The 27,896-nt window shown below is 38.9% G+C and overlaps 1 protein-coding gene across 3 annotated transcripts; it reads right to left on the reverse strand.

Annotated features, from left to right (window-relative positions):
* Positions 1–1,586: 1,586 nt before the first annotated feature.
* LOC136837712 (G-protein coupled receptor Mth2-like) lies at positions 1,587–27,633 on the reverse strand. Of its 3 annotated transcripts, XM_067102614.1 has the most exons (10): positions 27,448–27,570; positions 18,704–18,784; positions 18,078–18,599; positions 16,509–16,836; positions 14,021–14,287; positions 10,860–10,938; positions 10,363–10,556; positions 7,761–7,944; positions 6,442–6,531; positions 1,587–5,997 (listed from the first exon to the last, which is right to left on the reverse strand). In XM_067102614.1, the coding sequence occupies exons 3-10, from the start codon at positions 18,579–18,581 to the stop codon at positions 5,751–5,753; spliced, it is 1,893 nt and encodes a 630-aa protein (XP_066958715.1). In that variant the 5' UTR covers positions 18,582–18,599; positions 18,704–18,784; positions 27,448–27,570; the 3' UTR covers positions 1,587–5,750. The 3 variants fall into 3 exon arrangements, with proteins under 3 accessions (XP_066958715.1, XP_066958714.1, XP_066958716.1); XM_067102613.1 differs by lacking the exon at positions 18,704–18,784 and having other exon boundaries at positions 27,448–27,633; XM_067102615.1 differs by lacking the exons at positions 14,021–14,287; positions 18,704–18,784 and having other exon boundaries at positions 27,448–27,605.
* Positions 27,634–27,896: the final 263 nt, after the last annotated feature.

Below are 27,896 nucleotides of genomic sequence, written 5' to 3' on the forward strand. Positions count from 1 at the left end.
GCATAAAGTCTTGAGAGAGAGAGAGAGAGTCTTGAGAAAGAGAGAGAGAGAGAGGACAGCATAAAGTCTTGAGAGAGAGAGAGAGGACAGCATAAAGTCTTGAGAGAGAGAGGAGGACAGCATAAAGTCTTGAGAGAGAGAGAGGACAGCATAAAGTCTTGAGAGAGAGAGAGGACAGCATAAAGTCTTGAGAGAGAGAGGGAGGACAGCATAAAGTCTTGAGAGAGAGAGGAGGACAGCATAAAGTCTTGAGAGAGAGAGGAGGACAGCATAAAGTCTTGAGAGAGAGAGGAGGACAGCATAAAGTCTTGAGAAAGAGAGAGAGAGAGAGAGGAGGACAGCATAAAGTCTTGAGAGAGAGAGAGGAGGACAGCATAAAGTCTTGAGAGAGAGAGAGGAGGACAGCATAAAGTCTTGAGAGAGAGAGGAGGACAGCATAAAGTCTTGAGAGAGAGGAGGACAGCATAAAGTCTTGAAAGAGAGAGGAGGACAGCATAAAGTCTTGAGAAAGAGAGAGAGAGAGAGAGGACAGCATAAAGTCTTGAGAGAGAGAGGAGGACAGCATAAAGTCTTGAGAGAGAGAGGAGGACAGCATAAAGTCTTGAGAGAGAGAGGAGGACAGCATAAAGTCTTGAGAAAGAGAGAGAGAGAGAGAGAGAGGAGGACAGCATAAAGTCTTGAGAAAGAGAGAGAGAGAGAGAGAGAGAGGAGGACAGCATAAAGTCTTGAGAGAGAGAGGAGGACAGCATAAAGTCTTGAGAGAGAGAGGAGGACAGCATAAATTCTTGAGAAAGAGAGAGAGAGAGAGAGAGAGAGGACAGCATAAAGTCTTGAGAAAGAGAGAGAGAGAGAGAGAGAGGAGGACAGCATAAAGTCTTGAGAGAGAGAGAGGAGGACAGCATAAAGCATTGAGAGAGAGAGGAGGACAGCATAAAGTCTTAAGAAAGAGAGGAGGATAATGATTCTGAAGACTTACGAATAAAATGTGATTGTTCAGACACTGGATGGAAATAGGAAAGTTGAAAATGAATGAAAATAGGACTGGAGGTTTGGTTGTACAGAAAAATGGTGATCCTAGGAGGCTAAGGGACGTTTCGAGCCTCAGCGCCTGTGGCACTATAATCAAGATGCTCCAAAGATTCTGGCACAATACTTTAGGACCTTAGAAAAATCAACCCCAATATTGTTTCTAGAAGGTATTGAAAATATCTATATTTAGTAACTGCTACAGCAGCAGAAACAAAATAAACTAACGTGATTTACCTTTTGAGTTTCCTGAAAAGCATCTTTTTATGGCAGAATAGGGCCCAGAATCCAAAACGTAACTAATAACCAGTATTCAAATTATCACTAATGGTGAAGAACACAAACCCGTTTTCATTATCTAAAACTGATAAAAAAAGAAAAAGAAAAAAGGCCTGCCTGTAAAAAGTTGCAACTCCCTGAAAAGGAAACGCAGGATTAATTTATATGAAAGCACGATTGTAAACATAAATAGCATGGATTGCCACACACTTCCTTGTGGATCAATTGCAACTTGTCACAATTTGAAAATGGAAGGAAAATGGGAAGTAAATGAAACGCGGTTTATTTAACTTAAATTTAATACAAATAATGGAATACAGTGAGCGTACTGTACTGTACTTGGCTATAACAGTTGCTCTGACATTCAGTAATTGTTGGTCAAAGTACACACTACCTCACAAAAATCAAAGGCATTTGGACTTTTCTTGATGACATGTCACCCACCCAAAACTGAATTTATGTACAAAAACCTTAAGTTAACGCTTTACCCCATATAAGCCTTTGCATGACGAATTTGGTGTGAGAAAAAAAAAGTTTTTGTGGATTGTGAAATAAAGCTGCGCAATTTAATCACAGTGGTTTCAAATGAAGGAATAAATTAAGAAAAACATTATAAATATGAATTAGAATGCTATGAACTTTATTCGTAAAACGCAAAGTAATGCGTTATAGCAATACTTGATGGCTGTAGGCTTATATTCATCCCTCTTAAAGATTTGAGCAGTAGCTATGTATTTGCGTTTATACAGCAGATCCTTACCCTTGGCCTACTTCATGGAATTTATAGTGATGTCTTAAAAGTATCATTAGGCACATAACAAACAGGGGATAAAATTACAGTAATTCAAGTGTAAGAAAGTTTTAAAACTCCTTTTTTTTGCAGAAGCTGCATTTAAGCAAAACACTGTAGCAACAGTTTATACAGTTTTTGCAGGCTTCTTTCCTAATGCATTCTTCACTGGTAAATATTGACAAGTAGTAAAAACCTCAGCCACAATCAGATTCAATATAGGCCTACTTGACATAGCCATCGGGTGTGAAAAACTGTCAGGTGGGTGAGTTAACGCTAATAAGCAATGCTTACTCTTCAGTTGTACTTGTATTCAGTAAATACTGTACTAGTAAAGGACGGTTGTGTCTAAAGGCCTAGCAACCACTCCGTTGTTTCTTTTTTTCCTTCGTGGCATTTGCCTTTATTTATACATTCATCACCTTCCATATCTTCGTGAATCAGTTATACAAATACTATGCTATGTAATGATAAGCAAAAATCGGTTAATTACAAGCCTGCTTTACATCACCATAATTATTTACTTTCAGTAGGCACCCTACCGAAGACACTATGGGATCCGCAAGTTCATAGCAATAAGAAAATAAGAAATCTTTATTTTTGCTTGAAAAAGTTAGCATTGTTAGTCCTCAAGATGTCGAGAGGGAACTTACTGTGCAATCTCGGAGCGGCAAATTTGAAGGCCCATGCCAACATTTAAAGTGCATCTTGGCTCTGATGACTTAAAACCACCTTTAGCTGTTCTTGTGCAGACTCCTTCCATTGGCTGTATGATGAACTGCAAATCTTTCAGACATTTTGGGCATCCAGTCTTGCAAACTTGACTAGTCATTATACAAGCTTTGGTAGGGAACCAGTGTAACTCAAACAATAGGCTACAGGGGTAATGCTATCCAGAGGTACGATACACTATTATTCTTGCAGATCTACTTGGTATATTTTGCAATTTCCTTAGTAGTATCCTAGGTAGGTTATGATAGAAAACGTTGCAGCAGTCCATGCCTTGTGTCAATAATCACAAGTTGCTGAACAGAACACTCATCAAGATATTTTCTAACAAGAGCATTTCTGAGATGATGTCCAGTAACTCTGACAACGTTACAAAGGCAAATTACAGTCTAGCACCACGTCCAGTTTACGGACTTTACTATTAATCAGGACTAGGTTATCACTTATATTTATAAATAATAACAGGATATTTTATATATCTAAACTTCCGTGGGGTCTAAAGACCTAAATAGCGAATAAAAAATCATAGGTAGCAAGGATGTGCAAACCAAATCCAGGATCATGATCATGATCATGATTTATGTATCCACTTTTGCGGCGTGTTTAGTACAAGTCCGTTGGGGATTTCCTTATAAACATACACAAAAGACTATAAATATCATAATGACCCCCAAGAAATATTCTAAGTTTTTCCCCTGCGACGTTATTACCGGCCACCATAAATTAATGTAACATTTTTTTCCTGTGACTTTTTTCTAGCCAAAATTGTGACTTTTTCCTGTGACTTTATTACCGACCACCGTGCAAACCAGTCCAATGGAATTGCTCAGAGATGGAATACGATCACTAAGCAAACTGCCATTGTCTCATTTTGTGTCTCTGGAAGCTTTAAGCAATAACTTCCAGGTGAGAGGGCTTCAGATAGCCTATCAGTGGAAACTCGGCTCCATTGTCTGTGAAACTAAAACTTGGATGCTTTTTTTCTTGCGTTCGAGAACGAGGTAGGGTCCCTGTAAGGCGACATTAGTGGAGGCTTGTGAGCATAGGAATACGAAGCGACACACGTGGAGGCTTCTCGGTGAGTACTGCTCCTTCGTGTTCCAGGAAATGTGCACTCCAGGGCAGGCACCTTCCGATGTCCCTGCGGTAGTGAGAGTTCTTCTTTGGGCTGGACGTCGGCTTTGGGCTTGGGATGTGGAGGGGGTTAGAAGCTTGCCTGGAACACAGTGTTTTGCTGAATATTTCAGCAGGAGAGGCGTTGATGTCTTCCTTTGTAGAGGAGCACAGGTCGAGGAGGGCCCAAAGGAGCAGTGGGAACTGTCTGCCATGGCGTTGGCAGCGAGATTGTAGGCGGTGGTGTGACGAATTCTTGACCCCTTTAATTTGCCCAGAATGATCCATATCTCGAAGATAAAGGCTGGTTCTCAATCGGAGGTTGGAACGGCGGGTATACGATCAAACGGCTGACCCAGCTATTGAGGAGTGCCTTGGCACTGCTTCTGACCATCACGTAGAGCGTTCCGTTGCCGTGAAAATGTATTTGGAGTCGTGGAATGGGGGTAGATGGCCCACTGTGTGGACTTGGAGATGGTCTAAACGACGCCGTGCTTGTGGAAAATCGCCGATGCTGGCCTCAGTGGCAATTACTTTGCTTGTTTGGCACATGAGGCACAGGAACTCGTAATAGCTGATTTATTCTCAGAAACCGACCTCTTTTGACCGGGCATTGCAGAAGGAAAAGCGGCGTAACTCTGGTTTCTGAGCCAGATTTCAGTAGCTAAGCTAGCAAAGCTTTAAAGTACCGCCTTTTCGCGACCAACAGTTCTTGTTTGTTTGCAGTCAGTTGAAGGTTTTTCTTAAACAGTAACATTTCAAACACACAAATCTCTCTAAGTGTATATATATGTATAAATATATAGAACCTACTGTTCACGTTTTATAGATACGAATGTAATTGCAATAACCAAAATATAAACCTCTCTCCCTGATAAATGCACTCCAAGACTAGATATTTTAATGAGATGGTGACTAAATCTGAAACTCGTATTACTGATAAACACTTGTAGCCTAATTGACTCTGCAGCAGTAAAACTTTCAGGATACCTGAAGTGTGGAACTGCCTATGACTGAATGAAATATAGGTATCAACACAATACTTTGTATTTGGAAGATAGTCCGAATGATTATTGACTTCGTCATGAAGTTGGGTTGTCAGTGACTAACTTCCTGCAGGATCAGAGGAATACTAAATTTTAAAAATATAAGTTCAGTAAAAAAAATGGAAAGTAAAATTGCAGTTCACCCGACCTACTCAGCGCCCTTTCGCTTAAGTAAGCGTGAGTCTTGAGATAGTATATGGAGAATGAAGGAAAACGATATGCTGAACACTTTTAAATACCCGTTAAATCAAATATTGTACTAGTAATCACTTGGAAAACAGATTGGCGTAAAGAAATTGCCAATTGACCAAAGCCTGTTTGGCATCAGTTCTGTTTTATCTATAGGCTAACTGTTGATCGTCAGACTTAGTTTGACATGTAACTGTTATTCGTCAACTATATTTTTCTTTCATTCTTTTGAGCATCTGGTTTATTTACTGCTTATTTGGCTGTACACCAAGTTAATTTTACCCAGAACTATTATTAATTCGGTTACTTTTAGTTTTACCTTAAACTTTTGGTCATCAGGCTGAGGACTGTCTTACGGTTGAGTATCTATCTTCTTTTAAATAATGGGTATAACCGACTCCTTTAAACATGCTCAGACTATATTTAAAGGACCTTGGATATAACTGCTGAAACTTAGGCTTTGTCTCAGGTATAAATATCGGTCGTCACGTGCGTTGCACTGATAAGTGTTGCTCGTCAAGTTCAGTCCGTAGTCAAGTTGGTCTTCATACTTAGTTTTAGTTTGTACTGTCGTTTGACTACAACTGCTGATCGCTAGAATCCTTATCAACCTCTGTATGCTGTCTCTCACATTCGGTAACGACGGTTGTGGATCTGTTGCAGTGCCAAAAATTGTTGCTGTTTCCCTCTGACCGAGAAAGTTTTCGCGCCTTTTCAGAGAAACTCAAAATGGCCTCTCTCACAATTTCTCTCTTTGTTTTGATTCTCAAGAAAAACAGGAAGATGAAGAATCCCTGAAGTGTGTTCATGATGTCGGTCGGGATCCTGAAGAAAGAAATCAGTCGTTATGGGGAATATAATGCTTAGTAAAACGAGAAAATAGAAAACAGGAACAAGTTAAAAATACACAGACCACTTAATTTGAAGGGAAAAGGGAGTAGGCTATATATAAATGAACAGATCTGCAGATAGATTAGGTAATGAAATGAACATATATACTGTATAAGGGAAATTCCAACTTCCTGTACATTGATGAATCATACTTACAACAAAACATTTCTCTAACGCCCATGCATTTCATAGACATAGATCGTTATTTCCATCGTTTTGGTGGTCAAGAACACAGGCAGTGGACATCAAAAATATTTCATCTATGTGTCTAATCGAATGTGCAAATTTTTATGTCTCTCCTATTTTCACTTAAGTTTTTCAATTATTCAAAAGTATTAATTATGATATTTCATCTCAGCAAAGTAAACGAAATCTTACCATAATTGTTCTGGGGGTATTTGCCACGAGAGGATTTCAGTGACCCAGCAGAGTGCCATTAATGCAAATAAATTGAAGCTTTGCCAAAACCTAGAACGAAAAATAAATGCAAAATTAACTATTGAAGACACAGGAAAACACATCAAAGTCAACCCGCCTGGCCTTAAATCTTCACCATAATAATATTCACATTTCGTTCTCGCAAGTATAGAACATTATTGAACTTGGACATATTTTTGGTACGTGATTTTTTTCACACAGGTTGTAGCTTTTGACATTAATTTGACGTTGTATTTAATCTTAACACACTCAGTAATGAAAATGAGAATAAAACCTATATTAGTCTATCCACACAACCAACTATTTTTTAAACTAAAATACGTATAATGAAACAACTCGAATATGCGCTTTTCAAACCTGAACCAAATTTATTGTGCCTTCTGAAGATGTTACTCCACAGGCTTATCGAACCGTATCGCCAATGAATTTTGAGAGGATGAGTGGACGAAATACGTAAATTTTTCATCAAACGATTTTCAGAACGTCCTTTTCGAACAACATTAAGGTAACTTCGAAATCATAAAAGGTCTGACCTTATGTCTTAGCATAAGAGGGAGCTCCTCCCCACAAAAAAATAAATACAAAAAAGTTGTTTGATGATGAGTCTTCCTGTATTTCGGCATAAAACTAGCAAGCGAACTTGAAAATGCAGTTAAAGGCTATTCCCACTGAAATCAAATGATGTGGTCAGTTAGGAAATGTAAATAAAAATCACTTGGGCCCGTTTCCCGAAAAATCCATTGTATCTAGTGACCTAAGCAGCGAACTATGTGAGGGAAACGGTATGGGGCTACCACCGTGGCCACTGAGAAAGATACCACCCTCAATCCCCTGGAGGGAAAGTGCATGTATCCTGAAAATATTCAGACTAAGAAGAATATGCAGACAAGAAACTTTGTATGTAGAATAATAATAATAATAATAATAATAATAATAATAATAATAATAATGACAACAGAATGGCGCCCTTGTATGCCGTTGAGCCTAACACTGTACTTTCCCAACTTGGCGTATAAGTGTCTTCGTTTCAGCAGGTAAATTATAAAGCAGCTGTCTGAAGCTCATTTATTATTCCGACGGACAGCTGGTTTATGATTTACCTGCTGAAACGAAGACACGCATGCGCCAAGTTGAGAAGGCGCAATATAAGCTCAACAACATACATAGTGCCATTCTTCACAATGAACTTTGCCCTAAAGAGGGTCTGCTTCCAATCGCAGTAATAATAACCAACGATCGCTGTTAGCGTTAACACTTACTTTTCAACATTTCTTCTGTTGCTTACATGGTTCTCCCCTCCTTCAAAAATGGACTTTTTCCTACGACAGCTTAGAGTGACGCCATTCTTGTGCAGCATATAGGCAGTGTGTGCTAGCAGGAAAATATTCCCGATGAAAAGGACGCCAACCCAGACGTAGAAGAAAGTAAGTCGTTCAATGTCACCTAAAATAAGAAGAAAAGTAAATTTGGTGCTTTTTGGATAGGCAGAACTTGCTGTTAAGAATTACTGTAATTATGCCCTTTACTGCTTAATTCATAGCTTTGGGAAAAGACGGTCGTTAAATGCTTGATGCCGGGTATCACGATACGGAAGATGTTAAGTGAGTCTAATAAAACCATGGAGGAGAAGTGCGTGCTTATGTAATAACGACATTAATAACATTTCAATTTTTTTATATTCTTAAGAGATGCCAACTACGATGTTATAATTTAAACATTCTATTCTGCTTAAGTAAAGTCCATTACTTTTTCTAATAGTTGGATTCCATCAGATCATAATTGATGCAGCCACACGGACACATGTCTTGAGGGCTATTACCGGTACACAATTCTAGATCTTGCACAATATCTTTCCAACTTCCGGAAACGTGATGAAACATGCCAGAACGTACATAATTATTCCCACGCACATGAAATGTTTTCTCGTGTACATTAGGCGGTTTCCTTTAACATACCAAAATACATTTTTTACTTGCTTATAATCTTTCAAACACTAAGATCGCTAGGGTGTGGCCAAGAAAGGAACTGAGCCGCCAGATCTATTAATCCCTTTAAATCTCACCCTTGAGGGTAATCCTTCGTTTATGGCTTTACCTGAGATTTGTCTTTTGCTGTGTCCTTCGTTTTCTAAACAAACAGCGTTAAGTATATTTGGACCGTTCTTGCTGATTTTTCTGTTTTTGCTGTGCTTTTTGGGAAATAATAATCATAATTCTTATATTAATCTCATGATGTGTTTAATGCATTAACTCGCTTGAAATTTTTGGGTGGTTCGGCAGGAGCTGCTTTTCAAGCAATCTGATTTTCCAGATCCCATTTTAGCAGTTATTTATTGTTTCCTTGATTGCATTTTGTCAGTGCCTCATCATATGGGAGAGAAAAATAATTTAACATTTGCTGCTGGGAGAAAGAGAACTGGTGATTTGGCACGATACATGTACAGTACATGCGCTACCGGGGTCTAAGCGATGTCAGGCAGGGCAGCCGATCGAGACTGCGGTCTACCCTAAAGCCAAATCAAAGTCCTTCAAAGAAGGCATCGTGCTTACCCCATCCCAAAAAAGGGGAAAAAGCACGTTAAAAGGAGAAGACAATGCCACTAGGTGTTTCTCTAAAATGAAGTATTTTAAACCGTTATAAACAATTTCCTTGACCTGAGAGTGAAGACGTTAGCGGCGCAGTGGGGAGATCTGTTTCCACTTTGGCCACCCATGCCATGATCCATACAGTCCAGTGACACTGGCTGCTTGAGGTAACCGCCTTTGCTGTTGTTCTTGGTCCAGCTGGCCTTTTAAATGCACGTCAGCGAAACCGAGGCTGGGCAGGGGCACTTTATTCATCCTGGGCAGGGCGGGGGGCAAAAATTATACCATATCTTTGTTTTTTCCGAAAATTAGGCTTGTAGTGAAAATATGTGAAGACAAACATGTTTTCGATATTGACTTGAAATGAATGAAAATATCTTTTACAAATTTCACTCGTGCAGGCTCTAACAAGGCAAAACATTTAATCATAACAATGAGACGTTTGACTAAGCACGAATTCCTTACCCAAAGCGATATTATAATAGTTTCCATTCCTTTAGACCTTCCACCGTAGGGGACAGTGCCGTTAGTGCACCTCACGTGGTCCGCTGTAGGCATTACTTACGGGTCTTTGCAGCGTCCCTTCGAACCCTAGCTGCAGCCTCTTTCATTCCTTTTACTGTATCACTGTTCATATACCTCCCTAACAATTATTTCATGGTGCAACTGCGAGATTTTCCCCCCGTCACACCTTTCAAACCTTCTTACAGTCAATTTCCCTTTCAGCGCTGAATGACCTCATAGGTCCCAGCGCTTGGCCTTTGGCCTAAATGCTGTATTCTATTCTATTCTATTCTTTAGACTTTCCATCTACATATCAGACGGCTTCTAGAAACTTCCACAAGACTTCACGCACTTACTATTAAAACGCTTTCATTTTCACCTCTGCCCTTGCCGTCCTCAGACCCGCAAGTTTTCCAGCTATGTACAAGGCAGTACCTACTTGCATAGCCAACACGTTTTTCCAAATAACTATCAAAAAGCCTTCATGCACATACGAGAATGCGATTGGTTCCTATGCTAATGTTGATATATTTCCATCTACGAAGCAGTGTTATCTAACTACAGTCCGAAGATTTTCTTGTTCGTACTAAGGGATTCTATCCAAGTGCCGAAGGTGTTAATTACGTTAAGGAGGTCTAAACGTAATACCCGGAACTTTCTACGCCTAAACCAGGTTTCCGTCTGCCACATGAAAGTATCAGTGTAAAATCTGAGGGTTTCCATAACTGTTCATAATCTCAGTAACATGGTGACACCATTAGTACCAGCTTACCATAAAACCAGCAGCTCTTCACCCCGAAACCCGGTCTTAAGATGACGTGGTCGGGATAGTCTGGGTAATAATGAAGGATAGTTGTCGCCAACGTGATGAGAAAGGGTATTCCCCAGGCGTAGGCCGAATAACACTTGAACCTCAGTCCTCGTCGTCCTTGTATGGTACTTCTTGGGATGAGTTGCAGGGTTGCCCTGCAGGAAAAGGATGTGTTATTTGCAGCTGCTCTGTTACGAAACCAGCGCCGTCACGATTACCAACTTCTGGGGTTCTACAGTTGTCAATTTATTGTAGTGTGTTACGGATTTAATGGAAGAGGAAAATTACTGTCATTTTATATACACAAATCAAGCGTCTTTTACTCAGATTTTGTGGTCTACAACAAAGAAAGGATACTCAATATTTATAACGAGAGATTAACATCTGCGGAATACTGATATCAAAGGTGTTGTCCAGAGATGACAAAAATCACACATAATTTGGAGGCAGTGTCTAACCTGACGTACTGATGAATGTCAAAGCACATAACATTGAGCCAGAAAAACGCTGACAAAAGCGCAAACTGTCCAATGATACCTGAAAGAAAAAAAATATATATATATATATATATATATATATATATATATATATATATATATATATATATATATATATATATATATATATATATATAACTAAATTTTTAAATTGCATAGAAAACATATTAGCCCTATAAATGGGAAATACAGCGTTTTCCCGTGAGATACTTAATTAGGATTTAAAATTCACGTTGTGGTATGTAAAAGCGAGGAGACCATTGAATTAACTGTGCACCTGCATCATCCATGCAATATATCAAGTACATCATTTTGCTCTTCGTTTTCAGGATTAAGATTATGTGATGTCATTGCCTATAGACTGTGTGTGTTAGAAACAGAACAGAGACACCTGGACACTGCATTTTATATGGTAGGATTAAGAGATTTAATGACACACACGTATATACTATATATATATATATATATATATATATATATATATATATATATATATATATATATATGTACACTCCAGAAGACACAAATTAACTGCGCAAAAAGTTATTACTTCCATAGAGGACATCGATGATCCAGCAAATTAAAAATATGACATTAATTCTGTTTTCGTAGGCCAGTCCTGCCTCCATCTTCAAAGGGACAAAATTTGAAAAAAAAAAAAATAATAATAAAAACGCGTTCATGGTTGTATATGCCCAAAACGGTCAACGGCTTCCTCTCCTAATCCAGGGGTGATCGTTGCCTTACCACGTGTTTAACTTTTTTTTTTCCTCTCTCTCCTCGACATCGTAAGCTACCTGCCAAGTGGTACAAACCAAGGTCTAGAGAATGGTACAAACCTCACTCAGAGTTGATCCTTCAATTCCTTCCACTAAGTTCCTCGTTGGACGGGTCGATATCGTTCACGGCTAGCACTTCGCTGGGCCCGCGTTCGATTCTCCGGCCGGCCAATGAAGAATTAGAGGAATTTATTTCTGGTGACAGAAATTCATTTCTCGGTAAAATGTGGTTCGGATTCCGCAATAAGCTGCATGTCCCGTTGCTAGGTAACCAATTGGTTCTTAGCAGCGTAAAATAAGTCTAATCCATCGGGCCAGCCCTAGGAGAGCTGTTAATCAGCTCAGTGGTCTGGTTAAACTAAGATATACTTAACTTCATGGCCGTCTTAGGACACGCGATGAAAGTGTTTTCAACTATAAGAGTTGTTTTGTCTGCGCTGCGAAATATTAAATGAATTTTAATCCCAAACCATTTTGCGATTGTTTTCCCAAGAATGTTTTGCCATAACTAAAGCCTAATTGAAAAAGCTGACGTTCTGTCTGTGTTGTTTGGCTCTTTCATTGCATGTTTTGTTGATTTGTCCGTTATACGTGCAAACTATAGTTCTCTTACCCACCCTCCCCGCCACCCTTTCTTTCCTTCCAGACAAACAGTTTTTATCATTTTGTTCGTTACGGTACTTTTAAAGTTCCCTACCTCCCTACCTCTTGTTGGCCGGTTTAATCATACTGTTGTTTGGAATTTTTATTGGTTTTCTGTCCGTTTTTCCCATCTTTTGCTTTTTCCCCTTTATGGTGCCTTCAGGCCTGGCTATGGGCCTTGTCCCACCAGTGATCTGGGTAGCCTAAAATCTGGAAAAGACCCTTTAGTTATACCAGTTTCCCTTCTAAATGCCGGACTGCAGATTCTGTAAGCCCTGAAAATAAGACCCATCATCATTCCCATTGTTTTCTTTTCTGAGCTATGGGTTGAAAACACATGTATGGGTGAGTTAACAGAGAAGCTTTCGTATGGACCCTGTATTCTATCTCACGGGGAAAAACAAAAAGCGGATAAAACGAAGGACAGAAAACTATGGTAATTCCAAACAACAGTAGATTAAACGGCTAAACACGAGGTTAAAATATTTATCAGTAGGGAACTATAAAAAATACCACAAAGAACGAACTGGTAAATAAAAAGCCACACTCCGGAAGAGGGTAGAAAAAGGGGGGTGGGATATAGGTTGCACCATGTAACGAATTTGAGGAGACACATTACAGACAGACCGGCAAAACATGCAAAGAAAGAGCCAAACAACACAGACAGGACATCGAATATTTCAATTAGGCCATAGCTATGGTGAAACATTGCTGGAAAAACAATCGCAGAATAGACCGAGGAAAAGTTCATTTCATATTTCGCAGCACGGACAAAACCAGACGCCTCGTAGAAAACGCTCTCAGCATGTTCCAAGACGACCATGGATGGAACTGTAGAAGTTAGTTTACGAAGTCGTGAAGAATAGGTTACATAAACACGTGGAAAGGATTAACCTGGGCAATTAACACCCCGAAGGAGAAAGGATGCAGCTACAAAGGTCACACACACAGAGGCGACACACGGGGCAAGAGACCCAGTACTCCAATCACGAGTTCACCTCTTTAGGAGGTCTTAGTCACGGGCCTGGATTAGGAAGCCGTTGACCATCATGGGCTTTTGTTTGTACACCGAGTCCTGATACATCCAACCGCGCACGTGTTTTTCATACTGTGGTTCCTTGAAGTTAGAGGTAGACTGACCTCTGGAAGCTTTGAAATAATCTTTTTTTTAACCTTCCGTATCACTGAGGTCCTCTATGGAAGTTTATATATATATATATATATATATATATATATATATATATATATATATATATATATATATATGTGTGTGTGTGTGTGTGTGTGTGTGTGTGTGTGTGTGTGTGTGTGTGTGTATATATATATATATATATATATATATATGTATATATATATATATATATATATATATATATATATATATATATATATATATATATATATATATATATATATATATAATATACATATATATGAATTGTAATAGCCACGATGCTCTTAACTTCTCGAATTGTGGCTATTACAATTACATATGTATCTGGTAAAAGTGACCAGTAGATTCTACACACACACACACACACACACACACACACACACATATATATATATATATATATATATATATATATATATATATATATATATATATATATATATATATATATATATACACTTATATATATATGTGTGTGTGTGTTGGAGATCTCCAATAAATAATCTGGATTTCCAAGCAGTACTTACTATTGATAACACAATGATCACTGTGGATTTCGTTGGTGAACACGTATCCGGTGAACAGCGCGATCTCTCCGACGAGGAGCGCGATCATGTGGCACAGCTGATTAAGATCCTGCACAGCTCTCAACTTGGCAATGAGGTTGTTGCAGAGAATAATCACCGTGAGGGAAAGAGCCGAGATCATCAACCCCGCTGCATAAAAGTGGAACCTCAGGGAAGGCTCCGTCGACAGTCCTGGCCCTGAGCAAACGAACGCTCCTATTCGCTCTCCTGTCGCGAGACAATAACAAAGTCATGCACAAATGAGTGAGCAAGAACGCGTTCACGGGGAGGTTAAAGTTTGTTGGTTTAATCACTTTAGGGAAGATTAAAACAATTAAGTGAGACAAAAATAAAACGTAAAATCCGCAACTCACTCAATGAGCTAAAACCTCTTAGAATATACAGAATACAGAATTTAGGCCAAAGGCCAAGCGCTCACCCCGAAACGGAAAATGACAGTAAAATGGCTTCCAAGGTGTAACTCGAGGAAAACTTTGCAGTTGCACTATGATTCAATTGTTAGGAAAGGGTGGAAAATAAAATGGAAGAAAGAAAATATAAACGGAGGTACAGTAAAAGGAATGAAAGGGGTTGCAGCTAAGACCCGAACGGACGCTGCAAAAAACATTAAGTAATCCCTGCGGGAGCTAGAACCTATTAAAGCTGTTACAAGGCAGACAAATCACAGAAAGAGGGATAGAAAAATCTCGAAAAGAAGAAAAACAAATTGAAGTTTCTCGAAAGTCCTTGAATGTTTTTTTTTTATTGAAGAATAAAATTTTTAATGGAGGGTCATTAAAAAAAGAATGAAACGTCTAACAAAGAATTCTACTTTGTGATGATAATTTCCTTTACAAAGCCTGAACATTTAGTGATAGTCATATGCCAAAATCTAGGTTCAGGCCATTACACAAAACCCAATTACGAGTTTTGGTAAATTCCTTCGGAAACGATTTCATCTTTTAAAGCTGAAAAGGTCATCATATCTCAGTAACAGGAAGGGTAAAATGAACGGGAAAAAATGAGGTCGATTTGTTCTCAAAACCCTTCACGGGCTGATTACAGACACATCTCTAACCACTTATTTTGCTTTTATAAGGAAAGGTTATGTGCCGCCGTGAGAAAGAGCAGAAGATTACTCTACAGAAAGCGATAGAGGCTCGCTTCTTTCAAGAAAGGAGGCTCTAAGAGTCATTGAAAGCTTGACGGCACGAGGAAAGTACAGCCTCAGAATCGAAAAATGCAAGGTTGATTGACGGATTTAAGACACTTAGACTTTCAAACCAAGCACTATGGCACCCCCTGCCATCCAGCGCTGAAGACAGTGACAAGAGGGAGTTGGAGGGGTTGGACACCAAGATTAAGAGATCCAGAAAATAAAGGAAATGGAGTAAAGAGATGTAAGTGTAAAGCTGGGAGAGAGTCTCACAGAAAAAGGCGAAAAACTGGATGCAACTCTGGGCCGAGCCATAGCCTGAACACCCTTTTGTAATAACGACAGTGACGTACGTGAGGTGCACCGAGCTGATGGCGCCAGTCCCGGAAGGGAGATAAAAGCAAGGATCGTTGTCCGTCATTTTTCACGAGTGTTACTGATGGAGAAAATTATAGTATTTTAGTGAATGAAATAAATATGTCAAAGAAAAATCGATAACGTACTCAAAGAAAAGAAAAAGGAAGACATGTTTAATTAATGGAATGGAACTGAATATAGAGTTTAGGCCAAAGGCCATGCACTGGGACCTATGAGGTCATTCAGCGCTGGAAAGGAAACTGAGAGTTAAAAATGTTTGAAAGATGTAACGGGAGGAAAACCTCGCAGTTGCACTATGAATCAATTGTTGGGAGTGGGTGGATAACAACATGGAAGAAAAATAATATGAATGTAGGTACAGTAAAAGGAATGAAAGGGGTAGCAGCTATAGGGGCCGAAGGGACGCTGCAAAGAACCTTTAGTAATGCCTACAGTGCACCCCGTGAGATGATTAATTAACTATTCTGCATTTCACGAAGTTTGCGGCAACATTTCTCATTATAATGCAACTAACGAGACCAAAGATTATTTTGGTGAGTCTAGGTCTATCCGTCCTATGACAAGGAATGATGTCGGTTACTTCATCAACGATCACGAAAGAAGTTATTAGTTTTCATCCGTTCCCTTAACCAGCAGTCTTTTTTTGAGACCGGTGTACTGTTTCGCTCACTCTTTAATTAGGACTAACTCCTTCGCCCTGCTCCGTTTCAGTCATATCGCCCACCATATCAACCTTCTTTATACAGAAAAATATCTTCTCAGTATGACCTAGTTAACTTCTTAAAAAGCCACTAGTCACTGAGAGAGAGAGAGAGAGAGAGAGAGAGAGAGAGAGAGAGAGAGAGAGAGAGAGAGAGAGAGAAATTACAATAGAGCACTTACAGCATTCAAAAATCATGAGCGACGCCAAATTACCTGTAACTTCTCCCAACATGAAATAATCCAGACAAAATCGATTTTCGTGAAAAGTATTCTCTTTAGCAGGCTGGTACAGATAACCATCAACTGTCAGGAAAAAGTGTTCATGGGCATTTTTCTCCGGATTCAAAAGCACAAGAGGCATGCAGTCAGGGACACGATGTAGCAGATGGAGATTTGTGGGTGGTTGCACACTGAGACCGCTCACGGACTGGAATGTCAGGCTGAAATTCCTGTCGGCATTTGGCGAACATTCTCCCGTGCCCAAGGATGTGACTTCCCCGATGTCGCAGCATTTCTGAATGCATGTTGCGCCTGCGCACAGCTGGAAGTAGTTGGAAATATGGAAAATATTAATGCTGACTTTCTTATCAATGCTTGAAAGATTCGCCACATTCTAGAGTTCTGCAAACTACCGAAGTTAAGCGTATATGATCAAGTAACACGATAATGAATGGAAAGGTATTGGCATTCTTATGGAAAGTGAACTGGACTTCGAGATTATATATATATATATATATATATATATATATATATATATATATATATATATATATATATATATATATATATATATATATCAGGAAAATAAGCTAATATATATTTAATCTTGAAATTAAGATGTTCTCAGCATCCACATTTGATATGTTTCGTCCTAATCTGCAAGTTATTAGTGAGACCTCATCTTGAGCAAGGGTATGGTGCATCCAGACTCATTAAAAAAAAAAAAAAAGGACTACAACGGAAGGCTACTGGCATGCTTGCTACCTTCATAGGGAATCTTTCTCACTACAGAAATTGGGAAAATTGCAGCTTCCAACACACTAGCATACAGAACAAGAGATATAGAATTCTATGAAATGCTCTTCGAGGTGTACAATAAAGAAATTTCAAGTGCTCTGCCTCTAATGACTGGACAGTGGCCCAGTGCCACGACCACGGGTTTTATCATGGGAAACAGAGAAGCAAATCAGAGGAAACTATAGCTTTCGAGCGGTAAAGTTGTGGATGTTACAGTCTACCGGGATTGGTGGTCAAGGCGCCATAATTAAATAGTTTTAAAAACAGGTTAAATAACTTCTATAGGCAGGACCCGATATTTGATATAACAACGGTTTCAGGGTTCTGTATTCAGACCAGTTGATGCTAAAATGGGACGCAGTTTTAAACTTTATATGTTATCGTAGAAACTAGACTTGATCTAAGCAGTCAGCGTGAGAGTGGGTATTGGTCATTCACTCTCAAAAGCAAGTCACAGACCCACTATACAGACATACAAACACACACACATACCATATATATATATATATATATATATATATATATATATATATATATATATATATATATATACATATATATACACACATTATATTTAGGTATATACATCGACTCCTCATTGAAGTGGGGAATGATGCATAAAAATTTATGTATATGTATATATATATATATATATATATATTTATATATATATATATATATATATATATATATATATATATATATATATATATATATATATATATATATATATATATATATATATATATATATATTTAGGCTTACCTTCTCGATATTTGGACGACAAATAACGCCAATATAAACACCAGTAGGAAGAAGACTCAAACAGAATTGTTTTGCTGTTTTTCCCAACAATTCGCGCCACTTCAGTGAGACAGAGCCTTTGTCTAGGATTAAACTGTTGTTCCCGTAGTCGATGAGCATGGGATCGTATCCCGGTGGGCACTGGAACCCTTGATACGTCCACAACACATTACTAGAAAGAACTGGAGGTTGGAATTTCTCCGAATTGTTGAAAGAAACACAACTGCCTTCCTCAAAATACTGATCTTCAGGGCAGCAGAGTTCGCCGTGATAGGAATCCTCGGTTCGTGAATGGTTCAGGTCTTCTTGGTAAATGTAAGAACTGCTGAGATCTTCCTCGGCGTAACAAATCTCATTTATCAAAAGGAATAGGAAAAGCTTGGCTATGAAACGAGGGGCCCGAGATGAACCAAAGTTTCCGTTAGAATTTAACGAATATCCCACATGAGGTTTCCTTAGCCTCATTATGGAGAATAGATGGATCTGAAATGAATGATGTAGGATAACAATAAGTCTTTAAAATAAAGAAAGGTATCAGCATAACGTGTAGTGCATATTGTCTGACGAGTAAATAGTAAATAACTTACTGCTAGTGTAATATTTGAATTCCCTTATTATGGTAATTCAGGATTTCTGCTACTTGAAAAGACTGATGAAACATCATTACCCTGGTATTCATAAAAGGAAGAAAATTACATTTTAATTTGTATGCATTCCTTTCTCACTCACTTATCCCGTGACCAAAATTCTCGTTGAAAGAGAGACTTCATCCTTAACATAAAAAGAAACGTGTATAGTGGGAAAACAAATAGGATATTGGACGATAATAAAGTCGGGGAGATAAGAAATGAGCCACAATTGTACAGTAGTGTTCATGGACATAGCCTATATTCATAAGGAAAAACAATCATACTTCAAATACTAAAGCAAATTAACGGATATAAAGAGGGAGGGAGAATTTTTTTCAATATTCTCAGCTTACTTATTCGACTAACTCTATATATGTCTCTCATTTCTCAGAAAACGTCTTTCTCCCTCCCTTGGACCTTCTCCTCCACCCTTTTCTCTTGGACCCCTCGCCCTTCCCCCTCGCGGGCTCCCCTCTTTGACCCCTTACCTCCTCCCCCATCTCTCTATGGGTAAATGAACATCAGTCTCTCGAATTCCAAAGGCCATTTCTTCCTGTTATCTAAACGTCATTTCCCTTTGATAATGAAAAGGGGAATACCGTCTCCGATACATGCACGTCAACTTCTTTTGATGATGTAAATGTCATCTGCAGTAAGCATATGATATGGGGGAAAAAAACAACGCATTATCAAATTGTTATTTTAGTTCATCTTCGTGTGGGCGTGGGTAACTAAGCTGAGCCTCTCCAAGCGGAAGAGAGCCGAACCAATCGCTCAGTCAAGTGACAGGTTCGTAATAGTTTAAAAGAAAAGATATGAAGCAAAGTAGGGCAGGAAGAGAGTAAGGAAGTGCCACTTGCCTTCTTAAAACCTTGGGAGGGAGAAGGGGAAGGGGAGGGGGAGAGGAAGGGAAGATGGAAGGTGAGGGGGAGGAGGAGAGGAAGGGAAGATGGAAGGTGAGGGGAGGAGGAGAGGAAGGGAAGATGGAAGGTGAGGGGGGAGGAGGAGAGGAAGGAAGATGGAAGGTGAGGGGAAGGGGAGAGGAGGAGAAAGGGAAGGGGAAAGGGGAGGAGGGGAGGAAAATGAGAGGGGATGAAGGGGAAAGAGGAGGGGGGGGGGTGGAGGAGGAAGGAGGAGGGGAGGGGGGGGAAGGTGGAAGTGGGAGGGTGGGGAGGGGAAGTGGAGGGGATGAAAGAGGGAAGGGGAGGGGAGGACACAGCTAAATCAACACTTGATCATGTGCTTTGGAAGGGGAGGGGGGGGGGAGAGGGGAGGGTAAGGAGAATGGGGAAGGGGAGATGGGAGGGTAGGGGAATGGGGAGGGGAGAGTGGAAGGGGAGGGGGAATGGGTAGGGGAGGGGAGGAGAGGAGGAAGGGAGGGAGGTGGACGTGGATGGGATGGAAGGGGGAAGAGGGAAGGGGAGGGGAGGGAAGGGGAGGACACAACTAAATTAACTCTTCATTGTGTGCTCCAGAAGGGGAGGGGATGGAAGAGGGAAGGGAGGGGATGGAAGAGGGAAGGGGAGGAGGAGGACACAGCTAAATTAACATTTGATCGCATGCTCCAGAAGGGGGAGGGGGATGGAAGAGGGAAGGGGAGGGGGAGGACATAGCTAAATTAACACTTGATTGTGTGCTGGGGAGGGGAAGGGGGAGAGTTTATATAGAAGATATATTCTACCAAGTCAAAGAAGTTGTGAAAAATCCGAAGAGTTTCACACAAATACTGAGGTACTGGGAGAGGTCACTGTAGGGTCACTAGAGGTCACTGCTGACCTACTGATCATGTAAGCTTGTATTGTCACCGGGATTGAGTAACCATGCAAAATTTCAAGTACATCAGACGATGGGAACAGGTCAAGAATTGAGTTACGAGGTTTGTGGACAGACAAGCAGACAGACCCACAGATGCAGAAGTCAAGTTAAATAAAAGCATGTAAAAGAATCGATAACTTTTGGACATTGTATCTATATCATTTGCTTAATTCAGATGATATTCAAATCAACACAAGCAGTTGACGTACATTCCCCTTGCAAATGCTACAGCAATTTTTATCTATATTTTGGTACAATTATGATATTTCCCAGAAACAATTTATATTAGTGTTCTGAATACCGAGATTTGGACGAAAGCCGGAAACATGTACAGGAGAACTTGTGTGCCCAAAGTGTGGGAAGGACCACGAGTAGAAAGACTGTAATTCTAAACAGATAATCGATATACTTTACCAGTCAGCGCATTGCAGGCTACAAATCATGCCAACAGAACAAAGAAGCAAAAATAAAGGATGCTGCCTCTGCTAACAGAATCTTGGCCAAGAAACAACATAAAATACGGAAAGGAAAAGATACTAACTACATACGAAATAGCAGGAAAAGTGGCGGGAGGGTCTGAGTTGTTTTTCCAAGAAGTTACAAAAACGTAAGACAAATAAAAGAATATGAATGACACATGGACACCTAGCACAAGAACAAGAAGTGCTACATCGTTCACAAAAAAATGTATCCAGCAATGAGATATTCCCTCTAAATGCATTTGATAATAAGACCAACGCTTATGTGAAGATTTTGACTGTGGGTAGATGAATGTGATTGTGATTACGTGTGATATATTAATTTTTTTTTTTTAAATTATCTCATGAAAAAATTTTGGCACATTTTCATTTATATAAGAATGCGCCAGTGATTTTCAAAGTATTCGGAACTCTATTTTTACCGTAGTAATACAAAGTAAGAATATAGTTAATGGTATTGTTTTCAGTTTTATATTTCAGCGTTTAACTCCAAATACGGTCGATATTTTCTGACCATTGGTAGAGAAGTTGAAATTAATGGAACTCACCACAGTTAATGATGAAATATGACAAACCAAGAAACAGAGACGGTTAACAGAAAAAAATATATATTTCATGACGAAAAGCAATGCTGAAAACGCTGGGTAATGAAGTGGCTGACTTTATAAGAAAATACAATTCAGAAGTGCAACTGAAGCGCACAAGAAATAAGAACAGCCATGGCAAAGCTGTGTGGCAATTTGTAAGTGGTTTGATAGAAAAGGCAAGAAAATAATCCGCCTACAAGTCAAAACAGGGAAAAATCTGCACATCAGTTCTCAAATTTCTCTGATGAAACAGTAAAAAGTTCATAACAGATTTCGAATTGGTGACACTGCGACGTATCTGTCTGCCAGAATCCCTACAGAAAAACAAAGTTTCAGAGGGATTGGGTGAGAGGAAACCAATAAAAAGAAAAAAAAAACTGAGTTAGCCAAAAAACATTTTGATGTCGATCCATTTTCCACAACATACGTTGAAAGTGGTTTCTAGAAGTTATTCGTGTTATGTCATAAAACGATAAACAAGAGCCTAGAGCAGCATTTCCTCCCAGATAGTGAGTAAATGGTATTCTGGAAATAAACTTTTCGACAAATTTCAAACCTGTCTTTTCAATCAACATATAATGAAACCGTGGTGCACCAGATTAGCTGAATATCTTGAAAGGTGCAATATTTTAGCAGAAAACCAGTCAGCATTTGGAAAAGCACTCCTCTTTAACAGTATTTTATCTGTGATAAATGACATAAATATACGGTATAGCTAATGATAAGTGAGCAATACTAATGCTACTATATCTAAGGGCGATTTTTGATTCAACAGTACAAAGACTCACTTTGGATAGACGTTAAAATCGATATTCTTGAATGGTTCAAGAGCTATCTCACTCGGAGAGTGCAGACTAAATTTGTCTCAAAACTCCGCCAAGAGGAGTAACGCAAGGCAGTGTCCTACGACCTTCCTCACTTAGCACACACATTATTGAAATAATAAGTTAAGAATGTTACCTCAGTTGGTGCAACATTTTACTTATAATGAATAACACAGAAGATAATATGTCCAGATTGGTACATTAAGAGAGTCTGATGAAAAGAAAAAATAGTGAAACCAAAATAAGACAAAATAAAATGCATATCAGTGGGGCCTAAAATAAATTAAATAATTACAGTACATCAGAATAGTAAGTATACACAATACAGAAATATTGATAAAGACAGTGAGAGCTTATGAGTTCTAAATGATGAGTATTTAAGTATAACAGAACAAATATTAAATGTAGTGAAAATGTGACACTATCATCAACTAAAGAAATTTAGTTTTTATAAAGGAATAAATTAATACATGTTAAAAATGCTTGTGGATAACCTGGTAATAACAAAGATCAGGTTCTGTGTCTTTGTAAGGGCCTACCCAATCATTAATTGAAGATATTGCAGTTGTATTAACACAGCTGGAAAATTAATAATCAATGAATCCCCACGGGGTAAGACTACTTTCATGTTTATTGGGCTTCACGGGCTGCTTGTTAATAAAGAACTGAACAATGAATGTGCGTTTTGACTTATTTTGCGATAAAGAATAAAAAGCATAAACGCAAGTAAGTGCATTGTCAAAAACAGATTAAAGCAAAAATGCAACGATATTCAAAAAAGCCAGTTTGAATCGTAGACACCCAGGCAGTTCAAATACTTGCCCCTAGAACTAAAAATAGGGGAAAACTTAGGGACGCTTATAAAGAAACTTACACATTCAGCAGTTATGATAAGGAAGAAATATTTATTCCCTGAAACTGTCAACTTTAACTGACGAACAGTCAACCACCGGATGAACAAGAAGTGCCGAAGGAGAGGCATCTAAAATAAAAAATCAAGGACGATGATGATGGTGATGGTGATGGTGATGTGAGAATAACACTCTACCAGTAACTAATAAAAACTCTAGCAAATAAAAAATTATTACATGACTCCCAAGAATATGGGCGAAGACCAGCGGCAACATAACAATTCCATGTTCTTGACCTGATCGAGGGATCTGTCTACACATTTTGGATTTCCACTCCATCTGAAAACATCTACAGACTACAACAGATGACACGGGCCAAGGAACAGATATTGTAGTTGACAACTACAAGTAGAATTTTATTTTGATGGTAACCAGTTGGAGCAGTGAAAGATCATTTAGTAAAATGAAGTTCACCCACAGTAAGATAGACTACGAACAAGTATACCGCGTTAATGACCAAATAGGCTAACGATAAAAGGCACGCCGGATTTCAGCAACCTTGCTGAGGATTTTTTCAAGGCAAAAGACTAGGGAAGCCCCTGCTCATTGTGAATTCATTCTGCCCTACTTTCGAACTGTGGGGCACACAAATGATCATTTTTGTTTTCTCGTCTTATTTTTGCTTCTCTGGAATGCCAGGTGTTGATGGTCCCTCATGTTTCTTATTGCAACTCAATCACTTGTAATTTCTTACACCTATGTGATAAAAAAAGTAAATGTACAGTCAGCACTTCAAATACAGAAATATACTTGATTTCCTACACCAGTGTGATAAAAAAAAAGTGAATGTACAGTCAGCACTTCAAATACAGAAATATACTTGATTTCCTACACCAATGTGATAAAAAAAGTAAATGTACAGTCAGCACTTCAAATACAGAAATATACTTGATTTCCTACACCTATGCGATGAAACGTCAATGTACGGTCAACACTAATAATACAGAAAAATATACTTGGCAAGTCTGAATGTGATTTTTCGTGGGTGATACTATTCTTTTCCATTCTTACTTTAAATCTTCGTTTGAAAATCCATATAGACTATAGGGCTCTCAAGGGAAATCGGCCTGCAAGGGCAGCCAAGTTAAAGGAAAGGTGATAGATAATTAAATATAAGAGAATAAAGACTAAAACCGGTACACCTGAATTCTGGAGACATCAGCAGAAAGCAGAAATGAACTTGCCCCTCGCTTGAACATTTGATAGACCAGAAGATTCCACAACAGCAACGGGCAACTATTCAACATTCTAGTCGTAGCCAAGATAAACTCCTAGCAGCTTAATCGTATTAAACCTAGCGTCGCGAGCAAAAATATCTAGGTCAGATAAAGCAGGATGCAGAGGATGTTTGTCGTTGTAGTGCATTTTATGTGAACACATAATAACTCACTCCACGTCTATTCAACATATCAGCAACCATAGTTGGCAAAATAAACCTGCTGATGGTGACAACTATCTAAGAGTTGGAGTTGAGAGTTGCGACCTAAGACTACAATGGAAAACAGTCCCCCGAACAAAGAACAAGAAAAAATTGAAACATATAGTAGCTTCATCAAGAAAAATTGCATCAAATTAGATGGGAAAGGACTATTGTGGGTAGGGGACAGAATTATCCAGAATGGATGGGAACATTGCCAATTTAATAAGAATGATGGGTTGTTGAATTATTAGTTTTCTCATTTTTGGAGGAGGACGGGGGGGAGAGGCCCCCAACATATCAACCCCTACAAGTGCCCCACAGACTAACTGGGCACTGGAAGGTGTATCTAATAATGAACCTAAATCAATACTGAATAAATCCATGCACGGTAGGGTCACGTTTATCTTAACTGAGTTCCGTTGGTTACCAATTAAAGCAAGAACAATATAGTAACTAGGATTTGACCTTAACTCCGGTAAACAGTAATGTACTGAAATATTCAAGACATCTATTCTAGTTGTGTACCATAATAAGGCTAATAGCACTACAATAATGGATGAATCTGAACGAATGAAGCCGTGATCTAATACTTACTGGAAGGGGGATAATTAAGGACAACAGCACCCAGTTACCTATGGATAAAGTTGCCTCAGAAACTGAAACGACGTCAGAATTTGGAGGGATACTCTAGAAAAACTAAAGCCATATCAAGCCATATCCCCCTTTAAAGTAATAGCTATGACACTGAAGAGCAAGTTCTTGAAGAAAACTATAAACCATAAACTAAAAAGGGTCACTGGATGGACCAACTAGGAGACGATAGGCCCGCCCTCCCAAAATTATCACAATAGCCAAAGCGGATAAAGCTCCCAGTTTATATATATATATATATATATATATATATATATATATATATATATATATATATATATATATATATATATATATATATATGTAAAGAGGGACCTCGTGCTCTCTGGTAGCTTGCAGTTGTGCTAATGGCGTATTTACAGAGAACATTTTATTGGACACTGGAAAAACTTGGTCACACTATTCTTCAAAAGCACGGCCATCCATCAGCGACATAATTCACATTCAAACAAATGACAAGTGTGTGTCATGCATCTCAGTTAACACATTAAAGTAATTCTAAGGAGTAAAGTGATAACAGTGAGCTGTTGACCGGAAATAGTCCACGAGGTGAATGTGATAACTCGGTACCATTTCCGGAATACCCCCTACACTTCGTACAGCCATCCTTCGTCGTTTACCTACTGTTATGTTATTCCCTATTCCCGGAAGGATATTCACGTACCTGATCAAGTGAAAATATTCTATTTATGAAAATGAATGAGGAAAAATAACCATGGAATACGTAAATACCGCAGTGAAGGCATACACGGTAAAAAGGTTACCGTTGACAGCATAACACAACGGCAGATTCAACAAAAGGGGAACGCTCACATGAAAACTCCATATAGTCCACGTAACAAAGTAGGAAGCATAACTATGAAATGGGGAAATACCCCTTGAAACGTACAATAAATGCGGAAATAACAGAATTGCAACAGACTCTATTCACCACAAAAGAATAGGACTACAGACAATTAAGGAGCTTTGTATTAATTTCCGATATTATTTCAACTGCGCATTACCGACGCACGGCATTTAAAACTTTTTCGCCACGCATTTACCACAGGTATAAATGTATGCTTATGCATATGGAGTAATATACTCTGAAGACACCATATTCCGTGCTTAAGCACGATTCTGAAATGGGGAATGGGTAATAAACTTTCTTTTCAAATTCTTGAAGTACCGAATGTCCAAACCAGTACCGTACCACTTTTTTTTTTTTTTTGGGTGTTCGGCAAGGGGGGAAGAGAGGTAGCAAAATCAACATGAATATCTATTCGTAAGAACTTTTGTGTGTGTGTGTGAGAGAGAGAGAGAGAGAGAGAGAGAGAGAGAGAGAGAGAGAGAGAGAGAGAGAGAGACTGATTTATGGCTACTAAAACTGGCGTTACAGCATCTAGAGAGAGAGAGAGAGAGAGAGAGAGAGAGAGAGAGAGAGAGAGAGAGAGAGAGAGAGAGAGAGACTGATCTTTGGTCACTAAAACTGGCGTCACAACATCTATAATTTATAAAGAGAGAGAGAGAGAGAGAGAGAGAGAGAGAGAGAGAGAGAGAGAGAGAGAGAGAGAGATGGATTTATGGTTACTAAAACTGGTGTCACAACATCTAGAGAAAAAGAGAGAGAGATTGATTTATGGTTGCTATAACTGGCGTTACAACATCTAGAGAGAGAGAGAGAGAGAGAGAGAGAGAGAGAGAGAGAGAGAGAGAGAGAGATCAATTATCTATCCGATGAAAAAGAAATGCTTCACAGTCCTGAATGGAAACGCATATCATTCTCAAGCGCCAACATTAATGACATTGAATACATTAATTGGTAAATGGAAAAATTAAAACTTGAATTTCATCAACGATAATACCTGTAATGAGCATTATGAATTAATATAATATATTTAGGACAAAGCACTGTTATGGCGAGTGTTCTTATAGAAATAAATACCAAAATTTTAAATAACAGTTAAAAAAAATCTTAGAAATAATTGAAAACTGTGCACCTGACGTCAGTGATTTATCAAAGACTACAAACTAACCTTCAAAATGAACAGTCTCCCTTTTGCACTGAAACCCTTGACAAATATGGGCAGTGTTTTGTAAGCGCTCTTTCCTTAGGCCAACACCACCACAGCTCACGTAAGACTGAACTGAAGTCGCCTTCAGTCACGCACTGTCCTAGACCGTGGTCGGGACTGCTGTAGATTCAGACCGTCTTCCGGACTAAGGGCGGGGATTTTTTTTCTACGTTTTATTTAGGAGAGTTCGAACGTGCGTGAGTGTGTGTGTGTGGTAGAAGGGCTCCTGTATAAGTTAACAATACTTACTGCTTCCATTAAAAGAATACTTTGGGGTGTGATCCTGGGTGACTAAAATTCTCAGTGTTTTTATTTATCGAAAATTAAATATTGACAAAGTATCACACCTACAACACGACCACATGGCTTTAAGTTCCCACCTGCAAAAAAGAGGAAAGTTGCATTGAATA

This window comes from Macrobrachium rosenbergii, chromosome 59 (genome assembly GCF_040412425.1).
Source record: "Macrobrachium rosenbergii isolate ZJJX-2024 chromosome 59, ASM4041242v1, whole genome shotgun sequence".
NCBI classification, from domain to species: Eukaryota; Metazoa; Arthropoda; class Malacostraca; order Decapoda; family Palaemonidae; genus Macrobrachium; species Macrobrachium rosenbergii.

Excerpts from the sequence above, each read along its gene's own strand:
- LOC136837712 (XM_067102613.1), bottom strand. The coding sequence starts at position 18,581 with ATGAGGCTAAGGAAACCTCATGTGGGATATTCGTTAAATTCTAACGGA. Across the intron at positions 10,939-14,020 it reads TGATCATTGTGTTATCAATA|GTATCATTGGACAGTTTGCG; the intron begins GTAAGTACTGCT and ends TTTTTCTTTCAG. Across the intron at positions 10,557-10,859 it reads GACATTCATCAGTACGTCAG|GGCAACCCTGCAACTCATCC; the intron begins GTTAGACACTGC and ends CTTTTCCTGCAG.